A 26,103-nucleotide genomic window follows, 5' to 3' on the forward strand; every position below is an offset into this window, starting at 1 on the left:
ACTTTTGAATAATAGTCCCTTAATATTCAAAGTGACATAATGTTTTGAGAATGATTCTGAGCTAACAGCATCATGTTCAAGCATTTTTTAGGTAATTTTTTTTTACACCTTGGGCTACGTTATTGGTCTTTTAGTAAGCATCTCAATATTTTTTGCAAATATAATATAGCTTATGTTAACCGGAAAAAATCCTTTATATCGGTCCAGTGTAGTTTCGTTTCAAATAAACAAACAAATCTTTCCTCATTATAATATTAGTATAGATTTGTCGTCAATCTGCTTTAAAGTCAAGAATTTTTTCTTGTTTCCTTTATGTGCAATTTAGTAAAGAAGCGAGTAAGCTATTGTAAGTATAAATCTAACACAACGGAAGAAAGATACACGTATTGGGCTTTACAACAAATACCAATTTTGGGAGGAATCTGAGGACTTAATCTTTAGTGACAAAAAAATGTGGTAGGTCTTGGCGGCCGCCATAAAAATGAGAGAAATACAGGTCAACCAAGTCATACCTGCTCCATTTGCAATCATAACAACGGATAGATCATAATATTAGCTATAAATCCGAAATGTGATTTGTGCTGAGAAAATTAACGCAATAAAGTATGTACATACAAATGTAAGTCTGTTGGACAGCGAGCCTATACCACCTGCTGATATATATTTGTTTATATGTGCGTATGAACATGTATGCGCCGTTGGCAACGATTACAGAAATATACATTTCATTTATTTGTATAAAAATAATGTCTTATTTACGGTCAAATATCTAATTCCGGTTTCGGTACTAAGAACAATCGATATTTCATAGAAATACAGATGAGTTATCATGCTATGAAGTCTAAACTTCAAAACAAAACAGATAAACTATAAACATTTAGCATATATACATTTGTTATTAGGCTTCTTGAACAATCATGATACTTCTGCTTATGGATTTTTCTTTTGAGATCTTCAATTTGTTTTCCTTTGTGTTCTTGTCACCTGTAAAAGCAGAGTTTGACTATTGATTATAACACACGAGACTTCTTGTTTAAAAGGATTAACGCGTTAGTAAAAAGCCATAACTTACAATTTAAAGATAGCTCACAATTTATATTAGTGTTGCCCGACTCCACGTGCGCATGTGACTCGTCAGCCCCACTTTCGTACGTACCATATTCTTCATCAATATAATGGGAGCTATGCAAATCTTTAAGTTCCGCTTGTAATTCTTGTCTCCTTTTTAATATAATACCTTCAATTTCAGTTTTGCTTTTTAACAAAAGTTGTTCTGTGAGACATGAATGAGTTTTTGGTTGAAAAAACAGATGTGGCTTAGTCTTAGTTCGAATTTGATGTTTTTGATAAGCCATCATTGAAGATTCCCAAACATTAAAATCCTTTACTCGTGCCATCTTGAGTTCAAGTCGTTTAATTTCAAATTGCTTTCGTTTTCTGTCAAGAAATAATGACTCCCTCTGCTTTTTTAGCAATGCTCTTTCTTGCAGTTCTTGCTTCTCCAATTTTTTCTCAATCTTAGCCTTTTTGTCTTCTTTTTGTTTTAATCTAGACTCTTCCTGACAAAACTTTTGTAATGTTCCAAGAAGTGATCCAAACATGCGACGATTACGAGCCCTAGATTCGGAATCCGTTCCTTGAGCTTCAACAACTTCTTTTTTCGAGGGCAGCTCCCGAATAACTCTAGAGTTAATACGCGGCCGACACTCTTCATTGTTCCCTGTTGTTAGACGATTAAATAAAGATTTGGGATCATCGTACATTCGCCGCTTTGGCCTTATGAATTCATGACGATGAGATTGCTTATCACTAACCTCACCATCAATTTTGTACTTTTCGCCTCTGTAAATCATAAATATAAATATAATCATTAACATATGTATGTATGTATATATATACATTTCACTAATTGTGATTGAAAAAAATTTTCCCACCTGAGGTCGCGACCGACAAACCGTCGAATGTTCTCATTTAGTATAACTAAAGACTGTTTAGCTGAATTAAGTTTTTGTTCTAAATCCACAACAGACGACAAACAATATTCATCCTCCATTATATGATTGTATCCAACCCTTATAGTTTGTTTAATGTTTTGATAAATGTTACTAGTATAATTTGAGGTTTAAGTATCGAAAGTAATTGATGAGCCCGATACTTTACAGTCCGCTTATCGATGCTTCGTAGTTAAAGTATTAATAAACATTGAATTATAATTACTATTTTGGTGGATGCCGTTAACATTATCGTTTATATAAATATATAGTGCGCACCAGGGATATTATCGGTATTTTATACCTTTTATTTATATAGTAAGTGCAAGATAATTAATTTAAAACGGGGAATATCGCTTCGCCTATTTTCGAAAAAAAAAAAAAATAATAATGCAGAGCCAATTAGTGCAAAGCCTTTTTAGATAGCATAGATTACCAGATAACCGCCAGATTAAGAGCACAGTCGAATTTTCGGTTCGGCAATAACATTAAAACTATATTTCGGATAAAAACTTAAGAATAGGAACATGATCCTCTTGTGTGTACATATTTTGTTTAACATTGTATGTAGCAATAAGAAAAATGGGGTGATGCATTTTTTTTTTGCATCCCAGAATCATGTATTATTTATAAAAATCATGTAAATGAAAAGTTCGATTGAATATCCTGTTTTAATGTATTAGACAAGTTTTTTCTCCACCTCTAGCATTCAACATATCGAATGAATAATGCTTTTGCTTCTGAACTAAATTTCTCAAAAAATCTTAGCCCTCGATATTTTTTCTCGATGGGTCGGCATGGTACATCGATTCATTGCGATGTATCAATGAAAAAACTCAATGCTTTCGATTATGAAAATTGAATTTAATTCAGGGTGCTCACTACCCGCCTTAAAAAATATATACACACAAGCATACCATCACACAAATTTCACACAACACACATATGTACATATGACTGCCTGGCACGAACGAGCGTTCGGCTTCTGCAGGCCGACTCGTACGACCTTTTCCTGCTGTCGGCAACGGCGAACTACGACCGGCTCACACGACTCATTGGGTCTGCCAGACGGCTCAGACGACTCTCTACTTCAGTCGGCAGCGACCCACGGCGATTATCGGCACAATTTCTCTCGGGTCCGAATGAGTCGTGCTCGCATTTTACGAACCTTGATATAATTTGGATATCTATGATCGAGACCAATCGACGATTCTGTGTACCAATTACCAAATGTTAATATACGAATCGATATAGCCATGTCCGTTTGTCCGTTCGTCCGCCTGTCTGTATGAAAGCATCTCAGAAAATAAGGGTGCGCCATCTTTTATGTCGGTATGTAGATATTGAATAACTTTGTCATTAGTGAACCGATTGACTTGAGTAGACCAGTGTTGAAAACCTCAGTTCAAGAAATTGTACAGAACCAAATTAAAAAAAAAATATCTCATACTTGAAAATCGGTTGTTTATTTTCAAGGATATTCAATGTTTGCATACCGACATAAAAGATAACGCACCCTGTACAAGTAGATATATCCGTCTGTCCGTTTGACCGTCTGTCCGTCCGTCTCTATGAACGAAAGGATCTCAGAAAGTATAAGAGCTAGAATAACCAAATTTGGTATCTGGATTCTCCTCAGAAAAAGGACGAGCTTTTGTTTTTATACCCTGTACCCAAAGGGTGAAAGGGTATACTAGTTTTGTGCGAATGTATGTAACAGGCAGAAAGAGGCGTGGCAGACCCCACAAAGTATATATATTTTTGATCAGGATGACAAGACGAGTCGATATAGCCATGTCCGTCTGTCTGTATGAGCGCAAGGATCTCAGTAAGTACAAGAGCTAGGATAACCAAAATTGGTATCAAGGTTGCTATAAGCCCTAGGCAGATCGAGTTTGTTTATTTTTTCTGATACACCCGCCCACTCCCCCGCAATTCGTGTTTTTTCTTATAACTTCCGTAATTCTCGGAATTTTCAAAATCAATTTTGGTAGGTACATCCAGTTAGTACTAATGTATCCGTGTATCATCATGATAGGTCAATTCTGAAGAAAGTTATAGCCATAAGTAAAATCGCTGCCCATGCGCAGCCTGCAGCTCTGCTCGCAGCTGTTGTTGCTGTTGCTGCTTTGGTTCAACTTTGTGCTGCATACATACATACACGCATTTAAACACGCAGAGACACGATTCTGATGTACATTTATTCTGAAATTGTAAATATACACTGATATTTTATATTTAATTAAATTTATTAATTTAATTAATAATTTTTTTTTTAATTTTCCTTTTTTTGGGCTTGATCGACTGTAGCGTTCTCTCTAGTTCTTTATAGTTCCCAAAGTTTTTTTTTTTTTTGTAACAGATGTTTTATATTTGCAATCTGTCCTAATGGGAAATCAGGAAATTATAATGGAAGAACATTGGAATTAGGATTTTGTATTATGTGTGACTTAGTAGGGAGATGCGTTGATAGGGGTGAGGAAGTTTAGTTTGTGCGATGGGGTAGGTCAAGCGGGTGGTATCTTCTTAGACGGCGGATGGAGGTGCTGCTGTCAAGCAGTTTAATGTCGAGGGGATTGGTGTGCCTGTCCAGTCGCCCCATGTGGGCTCTGCTCACCCTGGCAATCTCCTCGTGAACCCATGGGACTCCGAGCTCGTTCTGAATTGAAGATGATTCTGAGCGCTTTGTTTTGAAATGATTGTATGATATTACAGTTGCTTCGGCAGGCAGTACCCCAGATCGGAATCCCATACGTCCACATGGGTTTCATTATAGCCTTATAAATTAAAAGCTTGAAGGTTTGAACTCTAATCCTCTTATATTAAGTGCGAGGTCCTCTCTCCTTTTATCTTGCGCTCGAAAATGCCCATGAAGGAGCTGTGGCGAGATCGGGTGGGATGACCCGTTGCCTCCTCAGTTGCATCGTAAATGGAACGAGTTTCTGCAGAAATATCCTCAGATTAACCACATCCGAGTACCGAGAGCTACGACAGCAGCTACGACACTTTCTTTTGGACGGATTCGACGATTCTGCTGGCCTGGCTCAGCTTGCACTTGGACGACCTACGCCGCCAATCGGATTGCAAGGATTGCTTCCGCCGCAGAGAAGTGGTCACACGTGCGATCCGAACACAATCCGGCAGATTTATCAAGCCGTGGTACATCTCCGCAGGACTTGTGAACCAGTACCTTGTGCTGGCATGGCCCTAATTGGCTCAAGCAACCTCATTACATAGGATATGCAAAATATTTTTCATGCAGAATGCTCACAAAAACTATAAGGTTTATATTCCAATGATTATTTTTATTTTGAAAAATGTCTATTAGTTTTTTTATTCAAATCTCTAGGCACAACATACGAAATTTAAAAAGTAACAAAAGACAGTTCTGTGGCACCGAGATTTGGTTTTCGGGCAAAATTTGGGGGAAAGAGATTTTTGTGGCACCCCTGATTATATATAAGTTAAATCACAAAAAAACATAAATATTAGTGTTATTTAGTATAATACGAATATCCGACAGTCACAAATCTGCATTCATTAAATCCAGACCTGCCTAAACCTTACGCTCTTGACCATATCAGTCTTCGTTCGTTTCGAAAAGCTCTAAACAAAACTAACTACCAAAAACAATTCTATACGAGAAACAGTGGCAATTCAATTCGGCTAACAACAACAGTTACAGCAGCGTAGCTGCAAGCTCGCCTCCTAAATCTATTTATAGATTTGCATATACGAAGAGCATGGCAGAACCACCCGATCTCAGTATTCCGGCCTTTGCACCTTGCATTCAAGATTGATAAAAAAAAATGTGCTATCCAGGCAAACAGTTGGCCCAAAGTTTCTGGTCATGAAAAGAACTGACGACAATAACACACTTACTGATGTTTCGCCTTTTCTAGTAAAAAAAAGTTTTTGAAAACGTGTGTGCAGGTGAAATTAGTGAACTGCGCAATGGCGCAATCTTACTAAAAACTAAAACTTCAACGCAGGCATCAAAACTAATCCAATTAACCGCTCTCACTAACTCTATTCATGTCAACGTGTCCGAACACCACTCGCTGAGCTCAACCAAAGGTGTTATTTACTGCAACGATTTGCGTGACATTCCCGAGTCTAAAATTCTCACTGAGCTTAAAGCTCAAAATGTCATAGAATGTAAAAAAATCCTACAAAAAGAAACCAACTCCCTAAAAGAAACCATTATCCTTACATTCGGTTTATTACAACTCCCTTCTAATATCAACATCGGCTACCAAAAAGTCTCAAACCGCCCATACATTCCCCAACCGCTCAGATGTAAAAATTGCGGCCGCTTCGGTAGAAGCACAAAACTCTGCCTGGACTGCAGCAATGCTGCTCACACCGACCTTGGTGAAACATGCGTTAACCTAAAATGCTGCATCAACTGTAAGGAGAACAGCATAAGCAATTACTGCCCTATTTTTAAAACAAAAGGAACTACAGGTCATAAAAACAATAGAAACAAGAGAGAACGCTACAGTCGAGCAAGCCCGACAGTGTAATACCCTGTACCCAGGTAAACTTCCGTCACTGAGTTATATGCGCCCATAGCAGCAGCAAAAAGAGGAAGAAGAAGAGCGAACTTGTTGCTGCAGTTTGGGGGGGTTGTACTGGGGAGAATTTGTTTTGCTGATAACTTTTCTTAGAATTGACCGAATTGAATAAAATTTTATACAACAGTAGACAATTATATATTAATTATGTGTGCAAAGTTTGGTTTAGGTAGCATTTGAAATGTGGACGCTATTGACGAAATTCTGTAGAGGGGGAAGGGGGGGAAAATTAAAAAAAAAAAACATAAACTCGTCCTTACTCGGACCTAGGAGAAGCTGGATGCCAACTTTGGTTATTCTAGCTTTTATAGTTTCTGAGATCCTTGCGTTCATCCAGACGGACAGACTGACGGACGGACAGACGGACGGACATGTCTAGATCGATTTCTCTCGTCATGCTGATCAAGAATATATATACTTTATGGGGTCGGAGATGCTTCCTTCTGTATGTTACATACTTTGCACAAACCTAATATACCCTTTTTACCCTACGGGTACAGGGTATAAAAACAGCCATGAAAAACGCCCAAAATATATACAATGATCGTTACCACTCCACCAACCCATTCACATCCCTTTCAAGACACACTACACACATTACCACTCCACATAACTCTCGCCAATCAGTATCACACGTCGACACCATCATTGCAATTACAAATATTGATCAGAAAATTTCAACCAAAAAATATTTAATTACAAGAAACACATTTACACTCCAATTGAAACATTTCTAAGCCTTTATTTAAGCAAGAGAGAACGCTACAGTTAAGCAAGCCCGACAGTAAAATAGCCTGTACTCTTCACAAATAGGGAAAATTAAAAAAAAAACAAGAGAGAACGCTACAGTCGAGCAAGCCCGACAGTAAAATAGCCTGTACTCTCCAAAAAAAAGACAAATCAAAAAAAAATTTTTTTTTTAAATTAAATTGTTAAAAAAAGAGAATTAATTAATTAAGTAATTAAATTAAATTAGAAGACATGTATATGTTCAGTTTTAACAGCATACATTTACATCACGTGCCTATGCGTGCTTATATGCGTGTATGTATGCAGCACAAAGTTGAACCAAAGCAGCAACAACAACAACAGCTGCGGGCAGAGCGCAGGCACAGCATGAGCAACTATTTTATTTATGGCTCTAACTTTCTTCAGAATTTACCTATCATGATGAAACTTGGTATACAGACACATAATCACTAACGGGATCTAGCTACCTAATTTTAGTTCGAAATTCCAAGAACTACGGGAGTTATGAAAAAAAAACAGGATTGCGGCGGAGTGGGGGGTGTATCAGAATAAAAAAATAAACTTGACCTGCCTAGGGCTTATGGGAATCTGGATACCGAGTTTGGTTATTCTAGCTCTAGTACCTTCTGAGATCCTTGCGCTCATACAGACGGACGGACGGACATGGCTATATCGACTCGGCTTGTCACCCTGATCCAGAATATATATACTTTGTGGGGTCTGCCACGCCTCCTTCTGTGTGTTACATACATTCGCACAAAACTAGTATAGCCTTTCACCCTTTGGGTACAGGCTATAAAAGGGCAACATCATATTTAAATTTCTTAGTGTTTCCCCCTTAATGTTACTCAATAATGGATCCCCCACACACTTTAGCACACAGACCACGTTCACTCACATAGACCTCACATTTTTGACTCCAGAACTTGCGCTTTACTCCTCATGGAATCAGAACATACTTAATTATAGAAAAGCGAACGCTTTGCTAAAGCGTGAGATCATAATAGCTAAACGTAAATCCAACCACCTTCACAACTAACTGGTATAACATCAGAACCTTCTGCGGACTTCAGCCGCCTGATAGCCGAGGAATTATATTTCAACTGCATATTTCATACATTCCCCAAAATTACAAATTAAGCAAAATATTCCCATTAAACAAACCAAAATCGCCAATAATAAACTAAATAGAACGATAAGCAGACACAAGGAATTTAACTTTTTCGCTTATGCAGATGATTATGTTATTAAAGAACTTAACAATAACTCATCCATCCAAACCGACAATCTAATGTCAGATTTTCTATCATGGTGTGAATATTCATCCGGCGTGGGGCGCTGGGGATGAGTCTCCAAAAAAAACCCAGAGGAAAGAAAAGATGGCGGTTGTTCGATTTCTTCGCTGTGCACTTGCAGCGCACGCACTTGTATTCAGTTTGCTTTTCAACTTTGAACTCACTTAACCTAATTACAATGGCGCTTAGCTATACGTATGAGAGAGAGAAGGGCCGCCGACGCTGGCAGCGCTCTGCCAGCAGATGTTGCTGGCGAGCGTTGCCACGTCAACACTGGCAGAGCGCTGCCACACCAACATTCTCCCACATTCTTCTCGCACAACTTTCATAGCTAAATGCAAGCAAAAGTAAAAGTAAAAGTATTTCACGTTTACATAACATCTTCCATAACCCCAATCTCAAACGTAGGTTCCCTCAAAATTCTAGGATTAACAATAAACAATAGATACACCTATCATCACCTACCTTTTAGAAGCGCTCACACTTAGATCTATATATATAAAACAGTTTGTCCTGACTGACTTACTGACTGACTGATTGGTGATCAACGCACAGCCCAAACGGTAAAGGCTAGGAAGCTGAAATTTGGACTCAAGTATCCTTTCATAGTCTAGGTGTCCACTAAGAAGGGATTTTGGAAAACTCGAGCTCCAAAGAGGGGAAAACAGGCTCCAACGTTTGTATGAAAAATCTACAGTTTTCATCTGATCAAACTTAGTTTGTTTACTCTCAGAACAATTCCAAGAAAAACTGTGCACTTGGTTTTTTGATATTTTTTTTGGGGCCTAAAATATGGGAGTTTTCCTGTAAAAAAATGTTGGGGCACAAAAGCAAACCGCATCAACAGCCCACAGCCCACACTAGGATGCTGAAATTTGGGCTCGAGTATCCTATCATGGTGTAGATGCGCACTAAGAACGAATTTTGGAAAATTCGAGCTCCAAAGGGGGGAAAACGAGCTCCAAAGTTTGTTTGAAAAATCCGCATTTTTTAGCCGATCGACATAAAACTTAGTTTCTAAAATCAATTAAAGAATACAAACAAAACTGCATACTTAGATTCGAAATTTGTGTTGTAGCTCGAATTATTGGGGTTTTAATATTTATTCACTATTTCAAATGAAAAGTTTGTGTTTAAATTTAGTCCGATCGATTTAAAATTTGGGTAATGTAATCTACGTAACTAAATCTACAACTTTGCATTCAAGGATTTTCAAAATATGCATTTTACAAAAGCAGGCAGAACAAACAATACAAAATATCAAACAGTTGGGGACAACTAAGTATACATACACACACACACACATGCCAGCAGCTGTTCGTGTAGTTGCGTGCAAACGATTAAAATAGCCAAAGCAACATGTGAGACACTAATGTGTGAATATCCATACATATGTGCACATCTATGTATGTACATATGTATCTACATATGTATGTATGTACATTCGTCTTGCACTGACAGAGCAAGAAATGTTAATTAATTGAAAATTATATAACATTTTTAAAAGTCATTTTTTCTTTGTTTAGTGCATTTGGCATTAGGGTTTTCATTAATAACTTTATGCAGCAACAACAAATATCAAATAGTTGGGGACATCACATACACACACTCACACACACAACAAGCAACAGTTCGTGTCTATGTGTGCGGTTCTCTACGTACGGTTGAAAAAGTAAAGAGAAACATACATATGTATGTACTAGCAGGTATTGCCCGTCTTAACCCGGCTCAATATAATGTTTCCAATTGTATTTATTTTGTGTGTGCATAACCTACCCATATGTTTTCACCTTATAAGTTACCAGTACGAAGGCATTTAAGGCATTTAAATGAACATTTTCTGTTCTTGACAAAAAATTGTTCAGTAGTGCGTTACATTTTTGTTCTTGCCAAACTATTTCGTTAAACGTACACACACATGACCACTATAACTAATATTTTTTAAAGCTCGTTTTCCCCCCTTTGGAGCTAGAATTTTCCAAAAGCCTTTCTTAGTGTGCTCCTACACTATGATGGATACTATGAAAGGATACTTGAGTCCAAATTTCATCATTTACCGTTTGGGCTGTGCGTTGATCACCAATTAGTCAGGACAAACTGTTTTATATATAGAGATAACGCAACGTTTTAAGATAGAGTATGTGCAAAAAAGGGGAATAATTATAAGGGTATATCCTAATTTTAAATTCACATTTGAGTCTTTTCGTGCCATATTGAGTCAATACGGTCACGCACAAACTCGGAATATGAAACACGGCACTCGTGTCAATGCCGTGCAGCGATGAGCCACGATCAAAAAGCACTGACAATTCTCATCTCAATTTGCTAGAGTAAAACTTTCGATAGTTGAAGCCACCGATACCATCAAAATATCGAAGTTTGAATGCAATAAGCAGAATATTTAAATAATAAAATCTAATTATTTATTTATTATTTATCAATAAGAACAAATCATATACATACATACATCTGCCCGCAATGCGAAGCAGAATATGCGTAGCTCCGTTATTCGGTTTCTGCTTTACTATCGCTTACGCAGTCGTTACCTAGCGACGGTAACTGTAAACTTTTGGCGTTTTGCCATTACAATTAACATTAAATGGTCAAAACGAAAGAAGAAGAGCGAGCTAATGACTTGCAGTTGTTGTTGTTTTTAGAGCATTATATTTTTTACAATCAAACAACTGTGTTCGATTGCCCAATGTACACATTAATACGAATGTACATACATGCTATATTCATACACAGGCATACACAGGCATACATACATGCATACATACATATGTATGTTTCTCTTTACTTTTTCAACCGTACGTAGAACCGCACACATAGACACGAACTGTTGATTTTTGTTGTTGCTGCATAAAGTTATTAATGAAAACCCTAATGCCAAATGCACTAAACAAAGAAAAAATTACTTTTAAAAATGTTATATAATTTTCAATTAATTAACATTTCTTGCTCTGTCAGTGCATGATGAATGTACATACATACATATGTAGATACATATGTACATACATATACATACGCAACTACACGAACAGCTGTTTGTATGTGTGTGTATGTATACTTAGTTGTCCCCAACTGTTTGATATTTTGTATTGTTTGTTCTGCCTGCTTTTGTAAAATGCATATTTTGAAAATCCTTGAATGCAAAGTTGTAGATTTAGTTACGTAGATTACATTACCCAAATTTTAAATCGATCGGACTAAATTTAAACACAAACTTTTCATTTGAAATAGTGAATAAATATTAAAACCCCAATAATTCAAGCTCCAACAAATCTAAGTATGCAGTTTTGTTTGTATTCTTTAATTGATTTTAGAAGTCGATCGGTAGAAAAATGCGGATTTTTCAAACAAACTTTGGAGATCGTTTTTCCCCCTTTGTAGCTCGAATTTTCCAAAAACCCTTCTTAGTGAGCACCTACATTATGACAGGATACTTAAGCCTAAATTTCAGTTTCCTAGCTTTTACCGTTTGGGTTGTGGGGTGTTGATTGTGTTTAAATTTTTCCACGGAAAAAACCCCCCTTTTTCATGCCCCAGGAAAAATGGTGAAAAACCAAGTATTCAGTTTTTTTTGTATTCTTTTTGAGAGTATACAAACTAAGTTTGAAGTTAATTGGATGAAAATTGTAGATTTTTCATACAAACGTTGGAGCTCGTTTTCCTCCCTTTGGAGCTCGAATTTTCCGAAACCCTTTCTTAGTGCTCACTTTCACTATAAGAGGGATCTTGTGTCCAAATTTCAGCTTCCTAGCTCTTACCGTTTGGGCTGTGCGTTGATTGCCAATCAGTCAGTCAGCCAGTCAGGACAAACTGTTTTATATATATAGAGATGGGGTCGGAGATGCTTCCTTCTGCATGTTACATACTTTGCACAAAGCTAATATACCCTTTTTACCCTACGGGTACAGGGTATAAAAATTACACAACTTAAATCAAGAAAACAATGCTAAAGTCGAGCGAGCTCAACTCTTAAATACCCTGTAAAATTTAAATGAATTTTAAAATTATATTAATTAAATTATTTAATTAAATTAAATACAAATTATTCAATACATATATACGATAGTGGTACATCAGAATCGTGTCTCTGCGTGTATGTATGCAGCACAAAGTTGAACTGAAGCAGCAACAACAACAACAGCTGCGGGCAGCGATGCAAGCACAGCATGGGCAGCGATTTTATTTATGGCTATAACTTTCTTCGTAATTGACCTATCATGACGACACTTGGCATACGGACAAATAACAACAAACTGAATGTATATGCCGAATTGGAGTTCAAAATTCTAAGAATTACGGGAGTTATGAAAAACACGATTGCGGGGCAGTGGGGGGTGCATTGAAAAACAGTCATGGTTCGTAATGAAGTGCCTCTTTCTCTTGACTGGCGCAGCGCGCGACCGCTGACACCGACTCCAAAAATAACAATAATTGTATCTACATTATATATTGAATATTAAGTTGTAGAAGAATACGCAATTATTTTTTACTTTTTAGTGCCTGTTAATAGTTTGAAATCGGTTTCTTTTTTTGTTTAAATTGTTGTTTATTTTTGGATTTTTAGTGAATGTGAAGTACACTAACTAATCTGTATGAATATGGGTAGACCTAATAAACGTGTTTCTCATATGAGACAGCGCCACTCTTGTTCTCAATATATAATGTCGAAAACGTTCATCACACTGTATGTCTGTCGTCTGCGAATATCTTCTGTTCTGATTTGTTGAGTTGCGGCTCTTGTTACAGTTTGTTCTTCTGACTTTTGAGCTTTTAGAACGCTGGGGTGGTGTATTTTTGCTACACGCATTGTTACGGTATTGTATGTTTTAAGAATTATATGGATTTCTCATGGATGCCATTGTCAGAATTGGACTAAATTGAAATGGGACCACATGGAAATCGTCAGCTTTCAAATACAAAAGGAATCATTTAAATCGGTTTACACTGTCTAAAGTTCTGAGGTGACAATGAACAATACAGTCGAATTGAGAACGTCCTCGTTTGCAGAACCTAACCAAACTCTCATCAAAGTACCCTTAAAGTACATCCTTTCCAATAAAAAAAGAATCATCGAAATCGGTTATCGTGATATAAAGTTATTCGTTCATTTGTCTTGCACATACTTAATACAAATTTAAGACTTATGCTGTTTTCTCATGGATGCCATTGTCAGAACTGGACAAAATTTATATGGGACCATTCTGGAAGCACCAGCTTTCAAATGGTATAAGAACCATTAAAAACAGTTCACCCAGTTTTGAAATCGGTTAAAAACAAGATAGAACGCTACAGTCGAGCAAGCCCGACAGTAAAAAAGCCTGTACTCTCCACAAAAAAAAAAAAAAAATTAAAAAAAATTTTTTTTTTTTTTTTAATTAAGTTATTAAAAAAAAAAGAATGAATTAATTAATTAAATTAAATTAGAATACATGTTTATGTTCAGTTTTAACAGCATACATTTACACCACGTACCTATGCGTGTTTATATGCGTGTATGTATGCAGCACAAAGTTGAACCAAAGCAGCAACAACAACAACAGCTGCGAGCAGCGCTGCCGACAGAGCTACAGGCAGCGATTTTACTTATTCAGAATTTACCTATCATGAAATTTGGCACACGGACACATTAGTACTAACTGGATGTACCTACCAAAATTGATTTCAAAATTCCGAGAATTACGGAAGTTATAAGAAAAAACACGAATTGCGGGGGAGTGGAGGGGTGCATATACTTTATACCTTGCGTTCATACAGACGGACGGACGGACGGACAGACGGACATGGCTATATCGACTCGTCTCCTCATCCTGATCAAGAATATATATACTTTGTGGGGTCTGCCACGCCTCCTTCTGTGTGTTACATACACAAAACTAGTATAGCCTTTCACCCGTTGGGTACAGGCTATAATGACAGAGATTATACTGAAAAGTAATTGGTTTCCCAAATTAAAGAAAAATCTGTCTCTCATAGATAACTGCTTGAAATGTATCGCACATTCTGGAAAAAATTGGAAGCAGGAAGGGATGCTACATAACATTCCAAAAGAGACTGCCCCTTTTGCGGTAATACGTGTAGATCACTTTGAGCCCGTTGACAAAAGTGGAGAAAATAAACACATATTTGTTGTAATAGATCCGTTTACGAAGTTTGTCAGGATGTTTCCAACAATAACTACAAAAGCAACAGAAGTCATAAAGTCCCTCAAAGAATATTTCCGATCGTATAACAGACCAAAACGTATAGTATCAGACAGAAGCAGTTTTTTACTTCTACGGATTTTGCATGTTTTTATTATCTTATTTTAATATTTTTATATTAGGACAATGATAGCTAAACTAGTAGATCCAGAGAAAAGAGTGTATTCGGATAAAGTATTGGAAACAGTTGAATATCCGATAAATAATACGAACCAAAGACCGGTCAATCAATATCCAAGTAAATTACTGTTTGGGGTTTCACAAAGAGGAAAACAGACGTACTAAGAGAAGAATTAAGAAAAATTAATGATAGGTTTGAAGATACAGATATAGAAGCGATACGAGATAATGCAATAATATTGATGCAATTGTTGATGCTGGATGATGAACAAACACAAATCCCTTAAATAGGAGTATGGGCAGTTGCAAATACGAAGCCATGGCTAAGTAACAACAAAACGAAAGAAAACGAAAACTCTGGAGGAGCTCAGGAACACTCCAGTCAGGACAGACCGAATTGTAGTAAGCAGAGTAGATCATAAGCAACATGTACATCCTAATCATAAGCAACATGTATGTATATATCATAACTCATAGAATAAGCTAGACATAAGCAAAAGTGTGAAATAAAGATCAGTCGATTTGTGAAACGCAAAAGGTGCGCACGTGTCTCGCTGGCTACAATAGTTTTTCCCTCCTTGATATCAAGCAGCATTGGCCTTATATTTGTAATTTGATTGTTTATATCACTTACAGTTGATTTAATCAAATCAGATGACTCAAGAGAGAGAGAGAGAGAGAGAGAGAGAGTTGTTGTCAGTGAAAGACGCGTTTTTCTTGAGCTCTGTGTTTTTTTTTTTTTTTTTAATATTTTTGCCTTTTCAATCAGCTTTTAATTTGTAATTATTGTTTTACTTTGTAAAGTTAATGTCTATTTGGCCCGTATTGTGCTCAGTTTAGTGGTTGTGCATTTAACAGGTATTTATTTTATAATTTTATAGCGTCGGCGTCAGTGCACTGCATCTTGATTTTGCAATTATTTTGCATTTTGCTTTTAAGCACCTCCCTTTGCGTGCAAATGGTTTGTGTGAGTGTTCGCGGTAGCCCTCTCATTGTGCACTTTGCTCTCACTCAGCCTTCTGTTTTTGTTTGTGTTTGCTGTTTGTCGCAATACCTAAAACCTCATCTTAGTGCCGCTCCGTTTTTTTGCTCAGTTTTTGCTTACAGCATTCTTCTTAAGCTTTGCGCTAACTACGTTATTTAGGTCATTCATCCTTATATTTATTCTGCCCACAATGTTTTGCTGCAACAAGTCTTGCACAGTTAAAGATTCTGATCAATTTCGGTTTGTTAACTGTTGGTTGTGCGAGAATTTTATGCATATTAAATGTGCAGGATTAAGTGGTCGTGATCTCGACAAAGTTTACTCACCTAAAAAAGGCTGTGGTGGTTTGAGGTGGTCATGCCCTTTATGCATTGACATCCAATTTAATTTCTCACGTATGTATAATAACGTGCGAAATAATTTTTTTTTTCGGCGCCGTCAACCTCATTACGCCCAAGTTCTCCAGTAGATCTTGATCTATCGCCAGCAATCTCATTGTCTGCTTCCCCTGGAAATTTGTTTGAAATTTCCCCTGTGTCTTCTCCTGCTCCTGCAGTAAGCAAGACAGTAGTGGCCTCGAAAGTTTGTAAGAAAGCTTCCTCCATAAAATTTTCTGCAATTTCCCCCGCAGTCTCATCACAAGCTGCGGAATGTGCGTCAGTTGCTGCTCTGCCTCAGCCCCCGACTCTTACTGTTATAGCTCCCAGAAGACTAGTTTTTGTATCAAGATTATCTTCGGATACCACTTGTGAATCTATAGCAGCCTATATTGCCAGTAAATCGACGGCTAGTGTATCTATTTCGAAGTTCAGTTTTGCTGAGCCCCGTGAAATAGCCTCGTTTAAAATAAGTGTTCCGCCTGAGGCTTTTACAATTATTTGTGATCCAAAATTTTGGCCTCCACATATGATTGTTCATGAGTTTAGGCAGAAAAAACTAGTTTCGTCACTGCCTGTTGATTTACAGTCTAGTACTCTTTCTTCGAAACCAACGTCAAGTATGGCTTCAAAAAACTAGACTCGCGACCTTTTTCGCTTAATATTCTGTATCAGAATGTTAGGGGTCGTTTGTTTTATTTCTGAGCAGTTTTTCTTTTGATTCTAATATTATTGCGTTTTCAGAAACGTGGTTAAATCCTACGATTTCTGATAATAAAATTTTATCAGATGACTTTTGTATTTTTCGTCATGATCGTCCGAGTTGTCGAGGTGGAGGGGCACTGATTGCAGTCAAATCCAACCTTCGGTCGGAAATCGTTGATGGTGATGTGCCAAATGATGTTGAATTTGTTGCTGTTAAAGTAACTTTTCCGTCTTTTGCTCTTTACATCACTTGCTCGTATATACCTCCCTCTTCCGATATTCAAGTTTATATGCAACATATAACTTGTATTAAAGCAATTTCCACTCATCTCCGTGACAGAGATGCGTTTGTTGTGCTAGGTGATTTTAATTTGCCTAACATAGAATGGTCATTTTTCAATGAGTCCAATTATTTGGTGCCCTCAGAGCATGAATTTTTGGATTGCTTGTTGGTCCTTTCTTTGTTTCAAATTAATTCTATACCTAATCACCTCAGCATAATGCTTGATCTCGTCTATGTCACTGACCCTAGTAACGCTGTTGTCTCTAGGTCATTACCCCTGTCAGTGCCTGAAGATACTTACCACCCTCCTTTAGAAATCTCCCTATCATTTTAAAATCACACCTTTATTCCTACACTTAATTCTAACAAAACAGGTCGTTGCTTTCGCAAAGGAAATTTTTCTTTGCTTACTTACGAACTTATTTTAGCAACTAATTGGTCCTTTTTGTATAGTGCAGTTGATATCAACATAGCCGTCAAGTTTTTGTATGACACTATTAATGCTCTTTTTGATGTCTGTATCCCAAATAGTGTCATATCGTCTGCGTCATCAAAACCTCATTGGTTTTCACTAAGACTTTCAAACTTAAAAAATGTTAAATCTAGATGCTTTAAAAAGTATAAGCATTCGGGCCTATCTCTTGACATCTATAAATACTCTATAGTGAAATCGAATTTGGTTCTTCTTAATTGTTGTTGATGTTATAATAATTACCTTGCCCGGTGCAAGATGCAATTTGCACAGGACCCTAAACAATTTTATAAGTTCGTTAATTCTAAACATAAAACTGCTTCTCTACCTTCATCATTTTTTCTTGGTGACAGAAAAGCCAGCAACGATTCTGAAGCAGCTGACCACCTTTGCCAACTTCTTCCAATCAACTTATTCCTCTGTCTCTATTAGTAGTACCTCTTATCCTTATAGCATTTCATCTTCCGACAATATTTATGCTCCCATAATTACTGATAGCTGTCTACTTTCTGCTATCAAATCTTTAAAATCTTCATACTGTCCTGGAGCAGACAACATTCCTAGTTGTGTTATCAAGGAGTGTTCTAGTTCCCTATTACAGCCGTTACTTAAAATCTTTAATCTGTCACTTGGTTCCTCAATCTTTCCAACTATTTGGAGAGAATCTTTTATTATTCCTCTTCATAAAAAGGGTGGTAAGTCTGATATTTCAAACTACAGAGGAATTGCAAAGTTGTCTGCCATACCGAAATTATTTGAAACAAGAGAGAACGCTACAGTCGAGCAAGCCCGACAGTGTAATACCCTGTACCCAGGTAAACTTCCGTCACTGAGTTATATGCGCCCATAGCAGCAGCAAAAAGAGGAAGAAGAAGAGCGAACTTGTTGCTGCAGTTTGGGGGGGTTGCACTGGGGAGAATTTGTTTTGCTAATAACTTTTCTTAGAATTGACCGAATTGAATAAAATTTCACACAACAGTAGACAATTATATATTAATTATGTGTTTAGGTAGCATTTGAAATGTGGACGCTATTGACGAAATTCTGTAGCGGGGGAAGGGGGGGAAAATTAAAAAAAAAACATAAACTCGTCCTTACTCGGACCTAGGAGAATCTGGATGCCAACTTTGGTTATTCTAGCTTTTATAGTTTCTGAGATCCTCGCGTTCATCCAGACGGACGGACAGACGGACAGACGGACGGACATGTCTAGATCGATTTCTCTCGTCATGCTGATCAAGAATATATATACTTTATGGGGTCGGAGATGCTTCCTTCTGTATGTTACATACTTTGCACAAACCTAATATACCCTTTTTACCCTACGGGTACAGGGTATAAAAATACTTACTTCTCTATCGACTGTTGAAGACCTTGGGGTTCTTTTTGATTCCAAATTGAACTTTAACCTTCACATATCTAGTATTGTCAATAAGCCAAGGGATTACTTGGATTCATTAAACGTTGGTCCAAGGAATTTAATGACCCTTATACTACTAAGCTTCTTTACACTGCTCTAGTACGTCCTTTTCTTGAATACTGCTCATGCGTTTGGTCTCCGCAGTATAGAAAGCATCAGGAAATTATTGAGTCTGTTCAGAACCAATTGCTTCTTTTTGCTCTACGTGATTTAAGCTGGGATCCCAATCTCTGCTTGCCATCGAACTCTAGTAGACTGATGCTTATAAACCTTCCTTTCTTAGTAAATCGTAGGATGATTTTTGGAGTAGTTTTTCTCCACAACTTGGTTATCGGTGAGGTTGACTTCTCTGCCCTCTTAGGTCGCCTTAATTTTTCAGTTCCTTGTAGACCAACAAGGAATTATTTGCCGTTCATATTGGCAAGATGCACAACTGATTACGCTTTGCACAATCGTTTTCGGGTCATGATGACATTTACTTTCGACGGGACTCTCTCTATGTTCTATCAAAATTATTATTTATAATTATCTTCGGGGAAATCTCTGACCACTTACTGCTGTGAGTTGAGGCATAGCTTGCCGGACTGGCATTTAAAATTTCCCCCACCGGGTTGGAGATTTCCCTCTTTTTCTTTTCGTCTCTCTCTTTCCACCTTTCTCTTTTCCTGTTTCTCTACCTCTCTTTCCTTCTTTCTTTTTCTTTTTCTCTTTCTACTTCGTACTTTTTCTAATTAGTTGTTAAACAGAATTAATTTTCCACCTCTATCTACTTTTTGTGTAGTTTTTTAGGTATTTAATGTCTCTGACCACATATGGCTGTGAATCGGGCAATAGCTGGCCAACTGGCAAATAAAATTCCCCCAACGTGTCGGAGGCATTAATAGACGTTATTGTACAACTTTGTGTTAGGCTTTCTTATCTTTTAAGTCTAGTTTAAATTGTTGTATTAAGTTTTATAATATAATCGACAGTATTATTGTTGATATTCTGAATAAAAAAAATAAATAAAAAAAATTCCTTGGCGTATTTGAATAGAATCGAGCGACAATAGGTCACAGATGAAGGTTGCGGGTTTTTCCAATATTCCGTAGTATCGCTCTTCAATCGCCAGTGGTGGTCTCATCGTCAGTGGCTATTGTCTTATAAAATCCCATTCTGCGAAATGTTATAAAGCAAAGGAAATATAATTCAGGAAAGGGTCAAAAACATTGCAATCCCTTCACCTCATATTTTAAATTACCCTTCCTGTGCATTATGTTAAACATTATTTTAGTTGTACAATATTAAATGTTGGTCAATTAAGGTGACCAATGCAAAATACAATATTCCTAATAGCCATTACAGCGAATCCACCTGTAATGCATTCTTCTTCTTATACCCGCGGCACTGCCTTCCTCGATGAATACTTTGACAAAAAATTAAAGGCACCCTAAAAATAGGTAATTTGATAATCTACATTTTCTGCAGAACTATAAGTGCAAAGGACATATTTTTAATTGAAAAATGTATATAATTAAGTAATACACCTAGCAATACAAATCAAAACATCAATGATTCGTTTCATAATTTAGCTAATGGCATACCTGAAAGATGCAGTATTAGCATATCGTTGCAAAACAGAAAAAGCATAAACATTGAGTATACATATCTCCTAAACTATAACGATTTAGAGTATGATTTTCTTAATCTCTGGAAAATTTTCTAATAGATACGTTTATTCATAAAACTCAAAGCGTTCATGAAATTTTTGATTTTAGCAAGCTGTTTCGGCCTAAGGCCCCACAGTGCAATGCCGGGGCCTTACAACAACAGTGAAGGCACCGCCGTCAGCAGCAGCAACCATGGCAGCGACGCCAGCACAGCCAGATCAGCAGTCAAGCGTAGGTGCAAGCAAAGCAGGCGCTCCTAGCTGAAAAACCTACCACGTAAGCCTGCAGACATAATCGAGGTTATTGCGTTTCAGCAACATATAACACAAATATTACCTCAACGGCGCCGATGGGAGGCCCGTTGCACTGGCTGCAGTCGACGCAACATAAGATTTACTCCGAATTTTAAACAGTACGTACATGCCGGTAGCACATAACCACCCGACGCGTACTAGAGGTAGTTCATCGGTGGATGGGTCACGCATGCTGCGACTAGCAGATATTTCGGCGCGAGATTTGGCACCATGTCCAGAAATTACCAAATTTCGCACACCGGAATTTAAATTTAAACACACGACGGAAATGGCGAGCTGCTAGAGTGAAGGGCTGTCAACCACAAAAGCGACAGGATGGCAGCGGGGGGACTGACTGTTAAGTTATAGGTGGTGTCGACAGGTTGCCAAACACGAGACGCGGCAGCACTGCCACTCAACTGTTTTAATTGCCATTCAATTGTGACGCGATTCTGGCAATATTTAAAACAAGTAAAAAAGCTAAAGTCGGGTGTCCCGACTTTGAAATACTCTGTACATATGTTTAGAATAATTATAGAAATTAAAAAAGTAAGAGAAGTGTATGGTTGGTTGACCTCACACATGTTTACATAGACACGAATAGATGCGCATAGGCATACATACACTCACACAGACGCAATTGCGATGTAAATGTGCAATTATACACCATTTACTGGAGTTCGAATACCGAGAAAGGTAAAATCGATAAATTTTTTTTTTAATTTTCTTAATTTTTTTTATTTTCTATAATTGTTGTAAACATATGTACAGAGTATTTCAAAGTCGGGACACCCGACTTTAGCTTTTTTACTTGTTTTTTTTAAGATGCTTGATAAAAGTTTAATGAATAAACATTATAAGACTTTTTCATACATATAGTACATACTTGTATATACATATAACGTGTAAAAAATAAAACATCCCAATATTGATTTTACTGTTGTAAAAGTTTGATTGTTTCAAATGCCATCAAAATAGGTAAGTCAAATAAATAGGAGTAGGAATTGTCGGACTAATATTAAGCTACGGCACTTAGCAGTTCGAACAGACTGAGCTCATGAGCAAAAATGTACCTTTGTACATATTGTTCTTTACAATAAACTTGTATGTATGCTTTCAGCTATGACCGCTACAAAATGGTGAATTGTTTTGATATTTTGTAATGTGTTCGCTATTATATGTATACGTGTTTGTTTACTGATCGATGTCATATATAAGAGTGGATGGTTCAAATAAGAGTGAAAAATAAACGTAGCTTACAGTGCCATTCACTGTCTTGACGTATCCTGTACCTGTAGGGTAAAAAGGGTAAATTAGGTTTGTGCAAAGAATGTAACAGGCAGGAGGACGAATAGATCTTTTAACAGAATTTCGTCAATACTGTCCACATTTCAAAAGCTATATAAACCAAACAAGGCCACAACACAATCGATAGGATGGTGTACTTTTGTTTTAAATTTAATCTAAATCGGTACATTCTAAGAAAAGTTATTAGCGAAACAATTTTACTCCGGTAGGTAGGTAGGTAGGTGCGGAAGCCAGAGCTTATGAAAACCCTAACTCACTTAGGCCGTGTTTATTTGGCCCGTTGTGGTACCGCGTGGGCAAGTCCGCTTTCTATATCCCCGTGGTTGGGTGCATTTCTGTGCAAATTGTAACACCCATCCGGATGCCCGGATGAATTTAGAAATGTCTATCGGCTTTCTTTTTGCGAGATTTGGGAAGAGGCCATCTTCTAGAAAGCGTTGTCTGGTCCTAAACAAGGCTGGGCAGTCGCAGAAGAGGTGGGAAACTGTTTTCTCCTCTTCTTGGTCTCTACAACTTCTACAGAAGTCGTTGTGTTGAAGTCCTAGTCTAGCGGCATGGGAGCCCACCAGCCAGTGCCCCGTGATGGCTCTGATTACAGCTGAGCATTGGCTTCTGCTCAGCTTACAGAGTTTTAAAGTCCCTTTCCTATCGCGGATGGGCCACTTTTGACGTGTGATTTTGTAGTGGTTTGTGTCATTGGTCCACATTTGATTTGCAATGAAATCGAAGTGGTTCCGAATGGACAGTTTACAGCTGGCCATCGGTATACCGATGCTCTCCTTGTCTGGAAGGAGGGGAACGGTGGTACCTTCTCTTGCCAGTTCGTCGGCTATGCAGTTTCCCTCTATGTCCCGATGGCCTGGGACCCAATGAGGTAGACTGAGAACTGTGCTGCCATCTCGTGAAGAGATTTGCGACAGGTCTGCACTGACATCGAGTTCGATGTGATGTTGTCTAGGGATTTTATTGCCGCTTGGCTATCCGAATATATGCAGATTTCTCTGATGTCTGTGACTGCGCTTGGCAGTATGAAGAGAGCTTCTGAATGGCTGTGATTTCGGCCTGGAATACACTACAGGGATCCGGGAGCCTGAAGGCTTTTCTGATGCCGAGTTCTTCGCAGAAGACGCCTATGCGGTTGTCCAGCTTAGAACCGTCTGTATATATTTTTATTGAATTTTCGGGGCCTGGAGGGCCAAAATTCTATTCATCCCTGGAGGGAATAATGGTGTGAAAGGGAGTATGGAGGTACTTGTTTGGGGTACATTAGTCAGGGACTGAGGTGATTATGTCATTTCCTCTCAGGATTTTGGCGTGACCAGCATATTCCTCTGACCATTGGTTGGTTTCTGTCATGCGAAGGGCCGCCAGCGTGGCGTTCATTTTCCCCATGAAATGTATTGGGAGTATTCCCAGAATCGCATCTAGTGCGTCACTGGGTGTGGTGCGGAGTGCACCAGAGATCGTCAGTTCAGCTTGCCGTTGAACCTTATTTAGTCTCGGAAGAGACGAATTTCTTGTCAGCGATGGCCACAGGCCCTGTCTTCGATATTAAGGTTCCAGTCTAGCTTCCTATCTAGTATCAAGCCTAGATATTTGGCTGAACTTTTGAGGGATAATGGTACCCCATTCAGTGATGGGGGGTGAAGAGGAGGAATTTTGTATTTCCTTGTGAATAGTACCAGCTCTGTTTTGCTGGGGTTTACGCTTAGGTCACTTAACATCGCCCAAGTAGACAGTATACTCCGGTACTACGCCCACAAATTGCAGCATGGAGTTCGCTCTTCTTCTTTTTGCGTCTGCTATGGGCTCATAAAACTAACTGCCGGAAATTTGTCAGGGTATTTTTTGCTTGCTCGTTCTCTCTTGTTTGGAAAGTAGAAGTGATTTAAATCACTGATGTAGCTATCAACATTTTCTATACAGGAGAAAGGAACACATGCATATGCTCAAAACTACTAGGTCAAAAACAAAGCATACGAAGCATACTTGGTGACTATTCAGGTTCTGTTGTACAGCCGACGGCATAAGTATTTTGACAAAATGTAACGCTTTGTTTTGCGTTTTACTTTGGCGAATTGTAACATGTAACGGTTCTTTTATCTTTTCCAAAGCACATTCCATGTGAGCATAAAGAAGTGTGTAAAGTATTTTTTCAATTACTTTATGCGTTTCTTTGAGTTTTGCTTTGTTCTCTTTCGCGAGCTGATAAGAGCTGGACAAAAGTATTTTGACATTCTCTCTATTTAGTCTGTATCGATCTGTTATTGAGCTAAAGCTGAGCTTTGCGGCTGGTAATCGTGAATAACTGATTGCAACTGCTGATAAGAATAGTTTTGATTACTTAAATTGTTTAAAAATGGGTAAAATAAAAGAACTAAGTGAATTTGTTAAAAATGATATGGTGGCGAAGTATAACGCTGGTATTTCCGTAGATAATATCAGTAAATTATACAATACATCTCGCCAAACCGTATATTATCAAAAAAATAAGTATAATAAAAGTCATACCACAAAAAACGTGGCACGTTGTGGCAGACCGCGTAAGACAACAGAACAGAACGATCGCTTTATTCTGCGCCAATTTAAGAATAATCCGTTAGAAACACCTAAGACTGTTGCAATGCAACTAACTAACTACACAAAAATTAATATTAGCGAAAAGACAGTACGCAGACGTCTTAAAGAAGCTGATTATGGTACCTATGTTGCTAGAGTTATTCCTCAAATTTCTATGAGAAATAAGATCAAGCGCCTTGAATTTGCCAAAAAATATATTGACAAGCCTCCGTCATTTTGGCATAATGTTTTGTGGAGTGACGAAAGCTCTTTTCATTACCACTGTTCGAAGAAAAAAGTTTTTGTAAGGATTCCAACAATAACACATAAAAAAGAGTACCCGTTTGTGAAAGAGTAAGCCATGGAGGTGGGTCAGTAATGTTTTGGGGATGTGTCGCTTATAATGGAGTGGGCGACTTAGTTCCCATCAATGGAACCATGGATAAGGGCAAATACTTAAATGTTTTAAATGGTCACGCATTTCCTTCTGGGGACAAATTGATCGGAGAGTCCTTTATTTTTCAGCAGGATAACGCGCCGTGCCATAAAGCAAAATTAATAACAAATTTTTTGAATGAAGTTCAGGTTAGCACGCTGGATTGGCCACCCCAAAGTCCAGATTTAAATATAATTGAAAATCTATGGGTTTATATTAAGCAAAAACGATGTGCGAATTTAACAAGGACGCGCGAGGATACAATTTCTGAGGTAGGAGCACTCTGGAAGGATATTCCGTTGGACTATGTCCAAACTTTGGTCAATTCGGTTCCCGGACGGCTGCAAAAAGTTATAACTGCCAAGGGAGGATATATTTTCTATTAATAATAAATAATAAATTTTTTAACCATTTACTTTTGTTAATTAATTCTAATTAAAAAATATGTCAAAATACTTATGCCACCTTACATTTCTGAAATATGATTTTTGTTTTTGCTATTTATACCTTTATATATATAAACTCTTACAAATTAATTTCACAGTTAATAAACATATCTTTACACCATATTAATTTCAATATTTTTCCTTGGCCATTTAAAAAGTTATAAACAAAATCATATGTTAGCTTTCATGTCAAAATACTTATGCCGTCGGCTGTAGAAATAGTCT

The 26,103-nt window shown here is 37.6% G+C and overlaps 1 protein-coding gene across 1 annotated transcript; it reads right to left on the reverse strand.

Moving 5' to 3' along the window:
• Positions 1–708: 708 nt before the first annotated feature.
• LOC115628093 (pinin) lies at positions 709–2,100 on the reverse strand. The gene is made up of 3 exons (XM_030524070.1): positions 1,935–2,100; positions 1,073–1,842; positions 709–984 (listed from the first exon to the last, which is right to left on the reverse strand). Exons 1-3 carry the CDS (start codon positions 2,051–2,053, stop codon positions 899–901), a joined length of 975 nt encoding a protein of 324 aa, XP_030379930.1. The 5' UTR covers positions 2,054–2,100; the 3' UTR covers positions 709–898.
• Between the last annotated feature and the right edge of the window lie 24,003 nt (positions 2,101–26,103).

The sequence above is a fragment of the Scaptodrosophila lebanonensis genome, unplaced genomic scaffold, assembly GCF_003285725.1.
Source record: "Scaptodrosophila lebanonensis strain 11010-0011.00,11010-0021.00 unplaced genomic scaffold, SlebRS2 tig00000101-arrow-pilon, whole genome shotgun sequence".
In the NCBI taxonomy this organism is placed as follows: Eukaryota; Metazoa; Arthropoda; class Insecta; order Diptera; family Drosophilidae; genus Scaptodrosophila; species Scaptodrosophila lebanonensis.

Excerpts from the sequence above, each read along its gene's own strand:
- LOC115628093 (XM_030524070.1), bottom strand. The coding sequence starts at position 2,053 with ATGGAGGATGAATATTGTTTGTCGTCTGTTGTGGATTTAGAACAAAAA. Across the intron at positions 1,843-1,934 it reads TTTGTCGGTCGCGACCTCAG|AGGCGAAAAGTACAAAATTG; the intron begins GTGGGAAAATTT and ends TATGATTTACAG. Across the intron at positions 985-1,072 it reads TTGTGAGCTATCTTTAAATT|GTGACAAGAACACAAAGGAA; the intron begins GTAAGTTATGGC and ends CTGCTTTTACAG.